The sequence below is a fragment of the Pipra filicauda genome, unplaced genomic scaffold, assembly GCF_003945595.2.
Source record: "Pipra filicauda isolate LSUMZ 115617 unplaced genomic scaffold, ASM394559v2 scaffold227_size1260479_pilon, whole genome shotgun sequence".
NCBI lineage: Eukaryota > Metazoa > Chordata > Aves > Passeriformes > Pipridae > Pipra > Pipra filicauda.
The window spans coordinates 438,910-456,217 of NW_024104340.1; the positions used below are offsets into that span (position 1 = coordinate 438,910).

The 17,308-nt window shown below is 49.4% G+C and overlaps 1 protein-coding gene across 1 annotated transcript in view; it reads left to right on the plus strand.

The window, feature by feature from the left end:
• The first annotated feature begins 11,240 nt into the window (after window positions 1-11,240).
• The window catches only part of TSHZ3 (teashirt zinc finger homeobox 3), a 64,123-nt gene continuing 58,055 nt past the window's right edge, over window positions 11,241-17,308 (plus strand). The window contains exon 1 of the mRNA XM_027729591.2: window positions 11,241-11,469. Coding sequence (XP_027585392.1) covers window positions 11,430-11,469 — 40 coding nt within the window. The 5' untranslated portion in view covers window positions 11,241-11,429. The remainder of the gene's footprint in view (window positions 11,470-17,308) is intronic.

The following is a 17,308-nucleotide window of genomic DNA, read 5'->3' on the forward strand; positions in this document are numbered from 1 at the left end:
GAAACAAAAAACCCCATGAAATACTCATACATATGAAACAATATATTAATTAAAATCCAGAACGCCTGTAGCAGATTTGAATCTGGGAATGCCAGATTTGCTGTAACAGACAACTGTGTTGTTCTGTTGAGTCCAGGCTCCCATTTGTGGAAGTAATTTATACCCAACATTTTGTAAAAATGCAAACTTCCAGCCTGGAAGAGTTAACTGGGCAATTACAGAGTTTTGCTGTTTGGCTGGAAACAGACTGTTTGTAGCGATCAGCACTCACATCCCCAAAATATAATCAGTGTAAGTCTTATTTTGTCATGCACCCCAAACACCAGACCCAGTTCTTTGCTGTCCTATTTGCCCAAGCCAAGGGGAGTTCTGAGCGTGTCTCAGCTAAAATCCAAACCACAGGCCCGTGAACAAGGCCCTGCTTCCTCAGAAACGTGATGCCTTTTATCTCAGCGTGCTTCCCACCTTCCAGCCCTTCCCTTGCCAAATCTGTGGCCACATCAAGGCTGTGAAAGCAAAGGTGACCTCAATGTAAGCCTTGGTATGATACGATATTATCTGCTTTAGTCTGCACAGAGCCAGAAACACTATCTGAGAGGTGGAGGCTGTGTGTGTGTCACGAGGGCTGTCACTGCCCACAGTCACTGTTTCAAGAGGGGCTTTCCAACATCCCAAGAGCCAAGAGCAATGAAAAGGATTTGTTCAATGTATCCACCCATCGCAGCAGCAGTTCTGTGTGGTTTAGAGGCACAGGATTGTGGTCCTTGCTATTGCTCTGTCTCTCTGAAGCTCAGAGGTTGGACAGACCAAGAGCATTGCAGGGCTCTGTCCACAGCTCCCAGGGACTGTTTGTGGGTTTTACACACAACCTTTTTCAAAGGATAAAACCAGCTTCTGGGTTCAGGAATTTAGCAAAAAAAAATCCCTTTGGTATAAACGGTGGGAAAAATAAATTCAATTTAAGGAAACAAAAATTGTTTTCCCTAAAAATGTGAGGTCTTAGGAGCTTTGGGAGGGGATATTGTGAAAGGCTGTTGTGAATACACTGTTTGGGAGTGTAGTACACTAATGTCACTCGGTGCAGATTGAGAAAGGGTATTGGAAAACTTTTTCAGCTGAGGAGTGACAACTGGGAGGGAGGCTGTATTGACAATGGGTTTCCTTGCAAGATTCCCAGGTGTTCAGAGGGAGCAAGTTTGAGCCCTTTGATAAGAAGTAAATTAACACCTCTCTGTGGTCCATGACTCATCCCTTTCTCCACACCTTTCAGTCACATTGTTTCAGCCTGCCCCAATGAAGCAGAGGAGGATCTACAGGAGCAGTGCTTGGGCTGGCCTGGCCAGGGGCTGCACCAGGTATTTCTTATTTCCTACCAAGCAAAAAGCTGCTCTGGACTAATGATGCTTTGCTGGTTTGTATCTGGATTCATCTGCTTGAAAAACAGCACAGATAGTTTTACTGCAGAAGTTAGGATAGACAGGATTGTTCTTCACTTGTGAGCACAGGGAGCATTTTCCCACAGGGACAGCAGATGAAAGGAATGAGTTTATTCCTCTTTCCCCAACGCCACCTCCATAGGCACATCAGTGCTGTTATTTTAACACCAACAGCTGTAATTAAAAAAAAAAATACTATCAAGACCTCTGTGAGTCCTGCTACAGCAAATATACATAAAAAGACAGTGACAAAACATTTAAACTCCAAAACTGGCAGGAGCACAGAGAGGCAGTAACTTCACTTACTCCCTCATCGAGCCCAGCAGCTCCTGTTTTTCTCTGAGTAGCAGCTGTGGTCTCCCAGGTGGAGGCTGTTGGCCTCTGAATGGAGCAGAAGTTGCCTGTTCCCTCTTTAGTAGGGTGGGGAAGGGTCTTTTGGTGATGGTGTCTTGTGTCCTGCCTGGCTCCTGCAGGTGTGAGAGACTGGTGAGGAAGAGGAGGTGGCAGTAGGTTCCAGGTGCTGTGGGACTGTGTCCTGTCCTGGGGCTCTGCCTTTGAAAGCTGGAGAGGTCCTGTGTGCCCTTTCACATCTCATCCCTCCTCTGGCTGCCACTCCTGTTTCCAAGGTACTGTTGTCTTGATATTTGGTTCCTCAAAGGGGAGGGAGAAGCAACAAATTTACTGAAATTATCTTGATGTTATTTTGTTCTCTTGTGGGGTTTCTTGTGTGAAGGGTGTATCTCCTCTATTAACTCCCATTAATATCAAACATCTACTATCCTATTAATAGGATTTGCATATGGAAAGGAAGAGGATTGACCTTTAAATTCATTAAATAAAGCAAATTAAAAAAAATAATTTTAGTTAAAAGCATTAGTGTGATGAAAAATAGAAAAACAAATACATAGACATCAGTATCTGGGCTTTCATTAACACTAATGAGCAAATTATTGCAAGGGAAGATTTGCATCATTGGAATACGTATTCCAGCCTCCATACTGATATATGTGATGCAGGGTTATCTTTGTATGGCTCCTCTTTCAGAATATATTTTCTTTTTATAAAATAGCCTCTTTTTAACTCCCATTGGGGATCTCCTTATAAATGAGGAACTGGTCCTCAAGGGACTGGCCTGGCTAGAAAAGTGTGTTATTAGAAAAAAAAAAAGTGCATATTAGAATACTAAGCAATATAATTAGCTCATTTCTTTGGTTTTTTAGAAAATCTTAAAAAAAAAAAGTATAGCCAAGTTTAATTAAACATATTCTCTGGATGTTTGAATTGTGTAAGAATTAGAAAATCCTGTTGTATTTTAGAGGGATTAATTGCATCAATTTAAGGTTCTTGCTCTAATCTCCAATATGCAGTCAGGTATCATTGCTGCTCTTGCAAAGCAGGTACAGTGCTGCGAATAAGTGATGTTTGCCCACAAATCTGGGGCCACAAGCTGCCCCTTGGGTGGACATTCTCAGCCCTTGAGTGGTAATTAATGTATTCATCTTCTAATCTTTTAGACAGGAAAAAACATAGGTTCTCTATAGCAAAACTGGCTAAATCTGCAGATTCAAAATATTATCGTTCCTAATGATAAATATTGATTTACACGTGTTGAAAAGCTGTTGCCTTCACAGTAAGGAGTCTAAAATATAATTAGATTAGTAATGTTTCTGCCACCAAATCACTTTTTGAGGCTGATTCTGGAGACACTGATGTTCAGAGGTCTCAAGATCTCCAGCATTGCTTTGCTCTTAGGTCTTAACCCATCTGTGCCTCAGCTTTCCAAAATACAGCCCTTTGTAAAGAACTTTGAGATACTTGGATCAAACTTGCTGCCTGTCCAAAGTAGTATTAATCAGTATTTTGTGCTATTTTGTTATGCAGCTCAGTCTATAAAACCAACTATTTATTCTGATCCTGTTCTATCTCAGGCCCCCACAAGTGGGAAGAGGTGAAATGTTTCAGGTTATTCTGCTCAGAGCTCAGCTAATGTCATCTGCTGAATACAGCTCCAAACATCTGAAGCTGGTGAAATTAAATAAAGTGTGAGCATCCTTTAGTCTGGAGCTCTTTGCCTTTAAAACAATTACTCATGGTAACCTTAACAATGGTATATTAAGAAAAAAAATTCTCATAAAAGAATGTGGTGTTAGGATGGAGCTCTGCCTGATATTAGAACAATTATGGAGCAGATGCATCCACTCCGAACAAAGTGACCTTTTCATCAAGTTACAAAACATTAAAGGTTAAAGAATGTTTGAAAGGAAGTTAATACTTTTAAAACATTAGAAAAAATTGCCATTCTTTCAGGACCTGACCAAAATCAGTGGGAAACTATGAGATGACTGTTTAGGCACATCCAGTCATAATTTAAGCAACTCTTATTACAGAAGGATATTAGCTGTTTTATTTTACAATTAGAGGTGCTTTTTCAGAGAAGAAATGAGATTTGATAGGAATAAACACCCAATGACAGAAACCTGCTCTAAAGCTTGGCTAATTGCAATTTTAAAGTCGCATTTCTTCCTCTCCATTGTGTACAGAGGAGAACAAAGAGAGGGAATCAATGGTGGTGTCAGATTTTCTTAGTTTCCACGTTTCACCTGACCCGGGCGGTGCAAACCCCAGTGACCAGCCGGGGAGCAAAGCGCTGCGGCTCCTGCCCCGCGCTGCCCCCGCACACGGCGGGGAAGCGGTTCCTGCTCGCCCAGGGCCGCCCGGGAGGGGACAAGTGCCCGGGACCACCTCCGGGGTGCGGGACAGGAGCGGGGCGGCCGTAGCCCTCTCGGGGCTCGGGGCCTGCTTGGTGTATGCCCGGACAGCGGATCTCTGATATTTCCATTAATTTTCCCGGCCAAGGGGTGAGGGTGGGGGATGCCGGGTGCCGCACACGTTGTTGGACCCCGCACACGGCCCCGCAGCGCCCGGGCCCCGCGCTCTCCCTGCGCGATAAATTCAGTGCAGCCCTCCCTGAGCAGCAGCCACCGGGCACGCGGGGAGCGGGGATTTGGGATTTACGGCCCGGCGGCCCCGCCGAGGCTGTTTTCGTGTCTGTGTCCTGGCGGCCCCGCTGTGGGGTCAGAGCGCGGGGGAGGAGGAGGAGGAGGACGAGACGGGCCGGGGCTCAGGGAGCCGGTCGCTCTCCTCGACCCCGTGCGCGTCCTCGCGGGGCCACCGAGCTCCGTCCGTTCTTTAGGGCCGGCGGGGGCGGCTGTAGCTTTTCCCTTCCCTCGGTGGTCAGTGGGGCCCGGAGCGGGTCAAGGTGCGCTACCGGCAAATGGGCAACTTCTTAAAGATAAACTTCCACGTCTTAGTGCAAGCGCTATGTGCCAAACGCTAAAGACACGCCTGGGAAGGAAGTTTCTGTGAAAAGAAAGAAGGTTTTTGCTCGAACTTAAGCTTTATCAACTTCCCACTTCAAGTATTTTTTCTTTTTTCTTTTTTTTTTTTTAAGTGTATCTGTGCACAACAAAATCTTCATTGCGTTCAGTCACAGGCGGTCAGCAGAGAAGCAGCCGTGCCAGCTGTGCGATGGGAACTTTGAGGCGATGCGAGGAATAAGAGGGGAATCCCTTCCCCTTCTCCGGGATCCTCCAAATGCCTTTCAAATTAGCCAGCCCTGAGGATCATTGCCAGGCTCCACAAAGGCGTTCCCAAAGCCTGCAGCCAGTAAAACTTTGTGTAGGTAAAATTAGCTAAAGCCCTTCTGCTGAGACAACAGCCTTTGTTGTCACATGTGGTAGAGTTCCAGGATTTGTAACTATTTTTCATAAAAGGTTTTCCTGCTGCCCCAGTGAATGCATTACGCTACAGTAGCTCTGAATGGTATCGCTTATTTCCTTCAAAGCAGCGGCCGCTTGTTTCTTCAGAGACCTCAAGTCCTTTCAAGGGCTTCAAGGGGGGCAGAAAAATGTGATAGCTGAGGGGGGACTGAATCGCGCCGATAGATCTTATTTTAGCGGCATCATCGCCGCAGGGCGCGGCCCCTGGGAGCGCGACGGGTGCCGGGGCGGGCGCTGGCCGGGCCGAGAGGGGCTCAGCCCGAGGGAAAGCCCAGCTGGAACGAGGGAGAGCCGGGACAGCTCGGTGGCCGAGGGGGAAGGCAGAGTCGCGGGGACGCGCCGGGGACGGCTCTCCGGGGGGTGGGCAGCAGCGGCGGCATCATCCCGCGGAGCCGCGGCCGGGCCGAGTTTAACTGGGGACTTGTTGGCACCCGGAGGGGCGGGGGGCTTCGCCTCCGCGGGGCCCCGGGGGAGAGGAGCCGCTGCCGCCGGCCGTGGCCGCGGGGGACGGAGGGAGCGCCCGCCGCGGGCACCTCCGGGCTGCGGGGGCTCGCTCCAGTGCAGCTGCGGGGTCCCCGGACCGGGCCGGGCCGCTCCGCTCGGTCCTCCGCAGAGCCCTACGGCTCCCTTGGCCGAAGTTTCCACCCCTATTCTTACCTACTGTCTTGGTGTTTTTCTTGGGGGGATGTATGTCTGATATCTGTGGTTGGGTGAGGAATTACTGTCAACTCTGGAGGGAAGCGAATCGATTCGGACAAGATTACCTCCAGCTTAAAATAAGGCTTCCAAATATGAAGACACTGGGCATACTTAGACTTTCCCTTTTACCCCGTGCTCTTGTCGAAATGCCTGGTCCTGATTGCAAGGGCACAGCTTTTTTAGTTCTGATTTTCTGGGGCTTATTGCATGTCAGAATTGTAAAAGTCCTCTGGACAATTTACAGACAAAACATCTGGTTCGTTAAAGCAAAGCTACTGGACTAAGACAAACAAACTTTGCTGCTGTGTAAATTCACTTACCCAAACAATTTACATTCAAGCAAAGATTTTTAGCCCGAAGAAAAAACTTTTATTCATTTGTATTCAGGAGGTTTGGGAATTCACAGGCGTTTTAAAATAATTTTGCTCTAATAAAGTTATGTAGATATTACAAAATGTCTTTGTTCTCTTCTCAGATAATTATCGCTGCTATAATGGTTATTGACAACACTTTGTATTTTACAGAAGCGCAGTATCGTTTTCGGGCGTGGGCAGCGGGGTTTTTTAAACAAACTTGTCAGATCCGTATTCATCTGGTCCAGCCTTAATGAAAGCTGCTGCTTCTTTGTTGTTCGCCGGGAGAAACCCAAGTACTTCCAGCATTTCGATGGTGCCGCCGAGGCGTGGGGCAGGAGGGCAGGCTGTGCCCTGGCACAGAGGGCCGGGGGTGCCCGGCGGGACCGGCCGCGGGGCCGCCGCGTTGTGCGCGCCCGATGCCGGCGGCGCCTCCGCGGGGCTCCCTCAGCCCAGCCCGCGGTCCGCCCGGGGCTGCGGGGGCTGCCCGGGGCAGGTGAGGCCCCCGCCGGCTGGAGGGGCTCGCCCCCCGCCCCCGGCCGCCAGCCCGGCCCCTCCACCCCCGACAGCCGCTGCCCCGCACCGGCGGCTCCAAAGGCCTCTGCTCGCTGGTGCCCGACCCTTCCCCCGGGCCGGGGGCACTCGGGTACCTTCCCGCGGGTCCCCGCCGGCTCCTCTGCCCCGTTCGAAGGGGAGGCGCCGGCAGAGCCGGGCCGGGGCCGCTCGGTGCTCGAGGCTGACCCCCGGAGAGCAGTGAACTGGTGCGAACAGCGAGGGAGAGCAGCCACACACGGGCATCTCGGCGCACGCCGCTCCTTGCCTTGTTTGCAGGGAGCAAGCGGCGAAACATCAACACGCTGCTCGGGAGAGAACAAGGTTAAAGCCCGGGTAAAACAAGCTGGTTTCTAAGAGGCGGCTGTTCCAAGTTTGCTAAACTTCCTCACTGATCCTCTTTGGCCGTTCCCATAGCCAGTAGTTAATTCCAGGGGTCCTTTGTCGGCTCAGCTGCTGTCTCCGCTCGGGCCAGGGGACGGGAGGGGTGTCTCGGGCAACTGGTGGAGTTTTGGTGTAGGGGAATGAAGTGAGCAGGAAAATGTATACCAAAGAAGGGCACTAAGCAGTGTCCAGTGGTGAAAGATAAAACATTCTTAGCTGATGGAAAGTTCAGGAGTGATGGTTATCTAATTATGTGACTTATAAATAATTGGTACCTTAGTTTAAAACTGCTGGAAAGAGCGAGCTTAGGGCTGAGCCTCGTATGCTGAGCCTTTGTAGATGGAGTCTGCTCAGCCTTCGATTTGATGCGTTATGTTTGGAAATGTTACACTTCATAAAGTTGCAGGTTCCAGCTTTCTGGGATAGATTGTGACCCCGAAAGAAGCAGACGCACATGAAGGCATCTGCACTTCCCTCTGTAAATCGTCTGTTAGAAAGTTCAATAGATTTTTTTTTCTTCCTTTTTAAAAAAAATTAATATAGTTAACAACCAAATTATTCCCCAACTTCCTGAGCATTTTGGCACTGAGTTGTGAATGTGTAAGCGCAGGACATGTGTCTGTGTGCACGTATATCTGCTGCCTTTCTCTCTCACACACACGAGAATTATTATTTCTAACTGAACTCAGAAAGTTCCTCCAATTACTCTTTACGGAAAGTTTCACTTATTTCATTCCCCCCCAGTCCCAGCTCGGCGCACTGGTACGAGCGTGTGGGCCGCCCTTTGCAAAGCCAGGTAAGCGCTGTTTGCACAAACCTCCCCACGCAGCAGGGCCAGGGACTGTCTCGCGTGTTTGTTTGCGTTAAGTGACACCGCTCAGCTGCTGAGGTGCCACCTGCCAGCATCTTCCACGCAGGCTGTGCTGCGGGAGGCAGAGCTCTGCTCGGGAGCCTGTTCCAACACAAATGCCACCACATGCATAAACCCACGCCCGCGTGTGGGAGAGCGCACCCGCGGGAGGAGGCTGCGCACCCCGCCGGGCACCCGGGCCCAGCCGAGCGGGCAGGGGCTGACATCCCTCCTGCGGGCTGAGGGTGATACAAAGTCAGTGAGAAATGAGCAGATTTAGGGAGAGGGAAACGGAAGGAATAAAAAAACTTCTTCCAACTTGCAACCGCCCCAAAATTCGGGATTGGTCGCTGCAGCGCGTTCCTCGGGATGCCCCCGTAGCCAGCTTGAGGAGAATCGGGATCGTCACTGGCTTTAGAGAGGGCTTTCGTATATTTCTGAACAGCCTTCCCAGGACTGCAATGACTACACTCACGCCGTATCGTTTTAATTTTGCTGTAGTTTTCAGGGCGCTTTACCAGCGCCTGGTGGCAGAGCGACCTTCCTCCTGCGCTCCGTGCGGCAGGCAGGGACAGAGCCGCCCGGGGCTCCCGAGGCTCTCGGCCGAGCATCCCAAAGTTTGTTGCAGCCTCTCCAGCTCCAGAGCTCGGAGGAATCCTCCATGTTGCGCAGCGCGGGCCGGCTCGGTCGGCAGCCTCTGAGCCCCGGGTTCGCCTCTCGCCGGCTCCGCGCTCGGTCCGGTCCCGCGGAGCCGGGAGCGCAGCCGGGCTGAGCCCCAGCCCCTGTCCCTGCCCCTGCCCCCGGACGGCAGCATCCTTCGGAGGGGGGTGGGAGGCGTGAATTATTTAGGTTTTCCATTTCCTAATTCCTACTTAAAGGGGGAGGAGGGAGAGGGGAATGAACGAGCTATTAACCGCAGCCGAGCCGCGCTTTCCCGAGGATGTCTAACATTTGTAAATACTTATGCTGCGGCTGGGTCCCCTCCTCCCCGGTTAAGTTGTTTAGTATGTCGGTTATTTGTACCGAATCCCGGTCTGCGTAGCGTCTGATGTGTTGTCGTTGCAAATGTGCGGCCGGGGTGACACTGATGGATGCGCCAATGGTGAGACGGACAGATGTTAGGGCGGATCTAGCGGCACGCACCGCCGCGGTGCGAGCCCGCCCGCCCGCCCCGCCGGGGCTGCCCGCCCGCCCGGCCCCGTCCTGCCGCACGGCTCTCCCACGCCCGCACACACTCACACACACGGGCGTTTTTGGGGAAGCGGGGTGGGGGGGGGAACATCTCCGTGTCGTCTCTTAAGCAGATCTGATCGCTCCTTCTGTGAGCAGATACTGTAACTGTGAGGAGCAACCAGCGAGTATCAATGAGATGGAACTGAGCGAGTTTGGCAGCAGAAGCGGCAATTGACAACTCACCATTTTCTTGTTTGCAAGAGAAATGTTTCGTTTTCCCCCAACAGTAGCAATTTCCCGGGGACTTTAGGCGACTGCGATTTTTTTTTTCATCCTAAAGATCAGCTTAGGAAAAAAAAAATCAACTCATAACAATAATAATCAAAAAAAATATATCCCAAAACCTTCTCCACCCGTCACGTAAAGTGTTTGAATTTCCTGCAACTTGAAAGGGAAGCGAGAGCCCGAGAGCGGCACGGCGGCTTTATAGGATGTGAAGACGCAACAACATCTGCACTTAGTCAGGTATTTGGAATTATCCCAACTCTCGAAGAATGGGGGCGAGAGAGTGGAGTTGTTTTTTTTTTTTTTTTTTATCTTACCGTAAAAGTGAGCTCAGCCTTTTTTTTTTTTTTTTTAATTCCTCCCGTGAACTTAAAAAAAAAAAATCGCTACTTTTTTTTTTTTTTTTTTTTTGTGGGGGTGCTGTTGTTCTGTTTCATCCCCGTTCCATCCCTGCCCCGCTCCCCGGTGGCGGTGCGGGGGTCCCGGTGCGGGGTCGCGGTGCGGGAGCGGGCCCTGCGCGCCCCCGGCCCTCCCCGCGCCGCGCGGCCCCGCCGCCCAGGGAGGCGCAATCAAACCCGCAGCACATCGATCCGCCGGCGCTCGGCAGTGAACTTGGACCGAGAGAGAGAGAGAGAGAGAGAGAGAGAGAGAGAAATTAAAAAAAAAAAACCAACAAACTGAGAGAGAGATTAAAAAAAAAAAAAAATCAGCCCCCAGAAACAGGGAAAGCGAGGGAAAAGTGCTCCTTCCCGCAGAGCGAGGCGCGCGGGGCGCTGCCCGCTCCGCTCCGGCCCCGCGGGGCGGGCGCAGCGGCTCCGCTGGCGGGGGCGCCGCCGGCAGCGGCCGCCGGCCCGGGGCGGCCCCGGCACCGCCCGGCCGCGGAGCGGAGCGCGGCGCCAGCCAGGTGGGAGCCGGCGGGATGGATGTGCCGGCGGGCGCGATGTGCCGGGCGGCGCGGAGCGGAGCGGAGCCGGGCTGTGCTGTCACCGCGCGGGGCGGCCGGGATGGAGCGGCGGGGCCGGGCCCTCCTCGCCGCGGGGGGGGTCCCGTGCCCCGGCGCGGCGGGGGGCGGTGGGCGCGGGGACTCTGGCGGGGAACGGGTGCGCGCGGGGGCGGAAAGGGAAGGGCTGCGGGAAGGGAGCGGGGCGAGCGGCGCGGAACCCCGGGCTGCCCTGCCCTGCCCTGCCCGGCGAGCCGCGGGCGGCTCTGGGGACCGGCGCCGGCGGCGGGCGAAGTTGGGCGGCGGAGGGGGCACGGCGAGGGGGTCGCCCCCGGGCAGCCCCTCGTCCGCCCCCGTGCCCGGTCCGCGGGCGATGCGCGCACAGGGAAGGCGCGGCCCGGGGCGGGCGGCGGCGGTGCCCCGCTCCCCCTCGGCGGAGCAGTTTGAGTGACACCGCGATCATCTCGTTTCCCTTCAAGCTTCGCCTGTTGCCGCCGCCGCCGCTCCAGCGCCGAGCCGGGAGCCGGGAGTGGAGAGCGCAGGCTGAAGCTCCGCCGGCTCCGGCCAAGAGATCCCCCGTCTTTATGCCGTGATCTCCCAGCCCGGCCAGGCACCGGGGGCGCAGGGCGGGGTGGGGGGGACTGCGGGCTCTCCCCAGCCCTCCCGCCCGCACACCTCTTCGGGGGGCTTCCCCTCCTCCTTCCTCCGGGGCGATTTGTCAAACTTCCCCCCTCTTCTGCCAGCAGCAGCAGCAGCAGCAGCAGCAGGGCTGTCCTCTCCTCTGTGCCGCCTCCTCCGCCGCCGCCGCCGCCTCCTCCTCCTACTCGGCATCGTGTATGCACAGCAACAAAAAATATATCCCCGACCCAGCCCTCGCGCCGAGGCTGGAGCAGCTCACCGGATCTCTGGGGCTGAGGCAACTCTTCCCACCCCCGCGCCCCGGCTGCCCCCCCCGCCGGCGCCCGCAGGAGCCCAGCAATGCCGAGGAGGAAGCAGCAAGCGCCCCGGCGCGCAGCAGGTACGAGAGCCGCTTCCCTTCCTTCCCTTCTCTCCCTTCCCTCCGTGGCCGCTGGCTTCTCCTCCCGCTTCCCTCCGTCTCTTTCATAACCGGCTCCCGGCGGGCTGAGCCGCCGCTCCGCGCCGCGCTCCTGCCCCGCTGCCCGCCGGTGCCGGGGGCTTTGCTGAGCAACTCTCGGACTGGAGGCACAGCGCCGGGGCGAGGTGGGGGGGCTAGAGGTATTTTATTTTATTTTGCTTGCTTGGGTGGGGGCGTATGAAAGCCCTTTCCCCACTTTGGTGCCCACTTTGATTTATTCCGGACTCTGCCATCGCCCGGGCTCGGTTCTGGGGCAACACGCAGTCAGGGGCAGGCGGGTGTGTGCGGGCACACACTGCACGGGCATGTATGGTCGGTGTGACTCCGGGGCTGGGGGAAGCAAGGAGGCGAATTTTGTTCAGTTCCAGCCCGTACTTTGGCACCTACTTTGCTTTTCTCCCTCGTATTCTTCGTTCTTCTACATCCCGTTCCCTCACAGGCAATGGTTTGTGAAAGCCAGGGAAAATACTCTTTCTAATTCATTTTTTTAAAAAATTCCTGTAAAAAAGAGATAGGGTATGTGTAAATACATGGCACGCTGCGAATGAAGTGTCAGGGACAAAGTGATTTGGAAGGTCTGCAGTGTTCCTTGAAGATCCAAGCCCAGAACTGGTTCCTTTGCCCAACTTTTATCTTTTTCTCTCCTCCCCTTGTACTGCACTGGAGATGTCTCTGCCGGACAGATAGATCCGCCTAGTTGGTCACTTTCTTTGGTAGCCTCTTCTGTTAATCCTATTGATTTCTTATTAATGAGTCCAGATGAGAAGCTGCAAAGTAAACCCAAGGAAAAAAAAAAAAAAGGTCTGTGTATTGTCAAATGACTGGCAAATGTTTCTTTACGATTTCCTCCATATTTTTTTCTTTTTAGAAATACTTTTCTAGGCGTTGTGCTGATGAGGTTTTTTGTTTGTTTGGTTTGTTTTTCTTTTGCCAGAAACGTCAACTCCTGTTAAACTTAAGCAATATTTTTTGAAAAAGCCAAATTGAAAAGAAAACAGCAAAAGAAAAGCCCCACATAATTTTACAGTAATCCTTGGTTGGGGATATGTGGGCTGGAAAAGGTTTCCTTGGCCTGTTGCCATCCTTGATTTGATGTCTGATTGATCGCCTGTCATCTGGCAGCCTTTGATCTATTCATTCCCGATAAACATCAATAAATCACTTGCCATGGTAACGCCAGACTCGGTGACGTCACACGTGGCCTGTCAACTCTCTGTTAGTGCAACTTGAGGGGCTCCTGGCGAGCGGTGCCACCGAGCCACATGGCCCAGGGCTGGCAGAGGTGCAGGCACAGGGCTGGGGCTGGTGAGGGGCAGCTTTGGGGGGACCAGGGTGAAACAGCCCTGAGAGACCGGTGTGGAAGTTTTCCAGAGGCTCTGGCAGCATTACTGGCAGCGCAGTTGTGGTTGTGCTTAGGACAACTTGGAGCAGGTAGTCCCTGCAGCTTGGTGGAGGGTGTTGTTAGAAAACAGGCGTCCAGAAATGTGACAGTGCTTTCACACTGCTCTGACAACTTCTGCGAGTGGTGTGGTTTGAATTTAGTAAACAGCAAGGGGCTCGGGCAGTAATACAAATTGTAAGTAACGATGTCCACGTTTCCTTTCTTCTCTTCTCTGACATACACATGTGTTCGGCTCGTACTTTTGAGGCAGAGAAATAGACTTCCCAGCAGTCTTACTCCGTTTACAAACAGCCAGAAAGTTTGGGAAGTTTCACAGTACTGTAGTGATACAATCTAGCAAACAATATCATAGCCAAACACTTCATGATAATATTTTGCATTTCTGGCCTGTGTCATCAAATAACCATTAAAAAAAAATAAGAAGGTGAACTTTTCCTATTACTTGGGAAATTCTATTCTGTAACATGAATTTAATTCTGCAGAATCTGTCTCTTCTGTGTATTTGATACATTCGACTCTGCTGTATCCTGGGCACTCCATAGGCAGGAAGAAAATGTTTCTGCTCTAAACATACATTCTGAGGTATCTTTCTCTCCCTGTACCACTCTCTCTCTCTCCCTCCTTTCTCAAGTGAATCATCCACGGTGTGCGATCTATCTTTCATATTTAGCAGAAGTGTAATCTCTTTAAACTTTTAGCTTTTTGATAGCCACATTAAACATTTAGTATTGTGTATAATTGCTTCCCACTGAGATGCTGTTTTATTGGACACATTGGAAATGTTACTTTTTCTAATAGCAGTAAAAGCAAAGGCTTTTTTTTTAACACCTTAAAAAACAACTAAGAAATAACAGGTTAGTTAAGAAATATTCATTACAAAAACTTGACTGCAGGACTAATAGGAGATGGAAGAATGGTTTTGCTCTATCAAAATGACCCGTCAAAACGACTTTGTTTCATATTTGATTTAATTGTCTCTCTCCTGACAGGCACATTCATCAATAGCTTAATGGTCAATCAGAAGTTGGCAGAGTGAGTGCTTTCATTCTTTCCCATACACTAGCTTTGGCTTTACTTTATCAAAATGCCTCTGCCTAATGGATATGGGGGATGTAGAATGACTGAAGGGCTACTTATTTGACAAGAGCGAAAAAACAAGAACATTTATGCTGTTGATAAGTGCATGAAGATAAATAAGTGAGCTGTATGAGGCGTTTTATTTTAAGACAGAAGAAACTTACTTTTTTTTTCCCCTTTTTGGCTTGAGAGCTGCGAGTTATAAGGTTCATGACTGCTTTTGTGGCATACTGAGAGTGATGACAAATTGATTGCTTGGTACTGAGAGAGAAAAAAAGGTGGTGGTGGGGGGAGAATTAAAGATGTCTGCTGATTGGTAACTCAGGAAATCCAGTCCCCAGCAACCTTGAGAATACTCGAGAATTTTTTTTCTCCAAACTGAAAGGTCCGCTCAGCCATAAAAAAAGAAAAGTTGTTTTGCCAGCTTCATTAGTGTTCACCTAATTAGCTGTAAACCTGATGGATTCCTGACAGCTTTAATGATTGGAGATGACAAGCTCCACGCAGTGTCATCCAGCAGAATTAGGTTTGCAGCTAGTTTGATGTAATCAAGTTGATATTACACAGTCCTGGTTGCCTTTAGTTGTGCATTAACTCAATTTTCTGCTGCAGGTGACAAATGGGCTTTGGTACCTGGATAATCATGTCATAGGAATTAGGGCCCTTTTAATGGTCTGGAGTAGAATAACAACAACAAAGAACTCTCAGCAGCACAGAGCTCGCAGACATAACAGACAGGTGCACAAATTCTTTATGTCTAGCCCAAGTGTTAACACCACACTGTGGAAGACTAAAGCTGTCTATGAGAATCAAGAATCTGTAAAAATGATAATTTCACTTTGTTTTCTTAGAGACTCAGGTGAATATCGTAGATAAATTTGGGAAGAAGATTCAGGGACTGCAATTTTATTCCTCACCTGTTAAAGAAAGAAATAGTCAGAACTGCTGCTCCAAAGACTTCTGTCATTTAAGTCAGGAGGAAGAAGGTATTTACTAGTTAGAGGCTACTGTCTGGAGAAGCTAAGGTACTGTATTAATAGAGGCCAGTCTTGTTCATGCAAACAGTAATTATCTATCCTTAAATTATAGCTTTCACTTGCAGCTTTTTTAGAAACCTATTTAAAAGATCAAGAAAATGTACTTCCTACTGACACAAGCAACTTAATATATATTTTGTATATGTATCTTCTGGGGAGGGATTGGGAACTAATGATTTGCTGGGATCTCATTTACTTTGCTTATTTATTTTAAAATTGAATAAAACAGTAAGACCCAGACAACTGCACACGAGTTTTCAAGCCTCTGGAAAAAAGCAAACAAACAAACCTGGGCCTAAGGTATTTTTTATTTTCTATATAGTATGCTTTAAACCTTAGAGATTGCTGCCTGCTTTTTAGCCTCTTTACAACTTGTGTGCTTACATTCAAAAGATGCACCTGGTCAGTGTGGACTCTGAAATACACGGAATTGATTTCTCAGGGACGCGGAGCACTTCCACTTCTCAGGGACTTCAGTGCTCCTGCCAGTTCTCAGCACCTCCAGAGCAGGGCTGGGGGTGCGCCACAGAAAACAGATGCAAGATGGCACGCAGGTTGTGCCACCAGATTTCCAGGCAGCTCTGACTTCGGGAACTTGAATGCTCGCTTTAATTTATGGGAATTGCTTGCAACTACATACATACCCCAAAAGTAAATGTAGCGATAAAGTAGACTACCTATAAAGGTACTTGCAGTGTCAGCCCTTGGTATGTTATTTGCCTCCAAACCTGCCACATATTTCTCTGTTGGACAGAGATTCTTCCTAGCAGCAAGCTGACAAAATGATTAGTTATGGCTGTCCTCTGCTTTTTTTTTTTTGTTTTTTTTTTTTCCCCTGCAAAGTGTGAAGGAACAATGCAAAAAAAAAAAAAAGAAAAAGGGGCATAAAAATAAAAAGGCTTGATAGATTCCCCTGAATATCCGCCTGGAAAACAGAATTTTCCAGAATCAGCTGCCATTTCTCCCATTAGCTTGACAGCTGTCAATTAGGGCTTCAGTGCTCTCCTGGGCCACAGTTTATTGCGTGCGGTTGATGTTGTCATTTTGTTCTCGGTTTTGCCTTGAGCACTATCATGAGCAGGAGTGAAATAGTCAATAACTGATGTATCAGCAGTTATTTCTTAAATTGGCTTACAAGTCTGCATTTTTCCTCTTTTTACTAAAGATTGTTTTGTAAAGTGATTAGAATGAATTGTGACTGCTGCAGGGTTATGGGAAATGCAGTGAAGCTAGGGTGAGTTAGCAGGATTAGAGTGGGTCCTTTTTGTCAGCCCTGCTTCCAGGATTAGTGGAAACTGTATAGAAAAGATCACCTTCAGGGTGAAGTGTGGGGTACATTTTTAAGCGTGCTACGTGCACGCTTGTGCAGAAACATATGGTAGTACAGAGTGAATGAAAAGAAATAATTTGCCAGGACGTAAAGTAACCTACGTGTTATCTTTGTGAACAAACCTTGGCACTGCTGGTTTTATGCCAGTGTCGTGACCATTTCCTGGAGAATCCAAGTACAGATTGTCAAATTTTAACACGGCCCTGCTTTCAAGATGCTGCTACTAGATCAGGTATTCAGATGCCTGAAGTGTTGCATTGTCAAGGAGGAGTGTATGTGTGTGTATGGTTATGATACAACACCAAAAATAACATAGTTGCTGAGCAATCGTGTGTTATCTTATCTATGAAATACTTCAGCATCATTTACTAAACAATCTACCTCAGGTGTTTTAGTCTGATTTTTTTTTCCTCTTCTCTGTGTATTTGGTATTTTTTTTTAAATTTAGTTACGCCCAAATTGTGGTTTATCAGCCTTAAGTTAAAAATGAAAGGTGAATACAATATATTGTATTTGGTAACAATGATATGGACTGGTACATCCAGACAGATAATATGCAGTTGTAATTAGAGTGAATAGACAGGCATTCATTTTTAAATTCTTTGACACATGCATAAAATAGTCATATAATAAGATAAGATGACAATTTTATGTTAGGTTGATAAAGTGTCCCGATACATGCATTTAAATGTCTGTAAGCCTTTTTTTATCCAGACAGATTAATTCTAGTTTCCAGCATTTGCAGTTAGACATTAAATTAATTTTAAAAATCCCACTAAACAATGGATGTGTTGCTTTTTTTTTGTGTGTGTGTGTGTCATTACCTAAAGCAGGAGGATTGAAAAAATTTGTGCAATTGATTTTTCTTGATTTCAACATTAAAAAAAAAAGGCACGAAAATTGGCTCAAAGGATT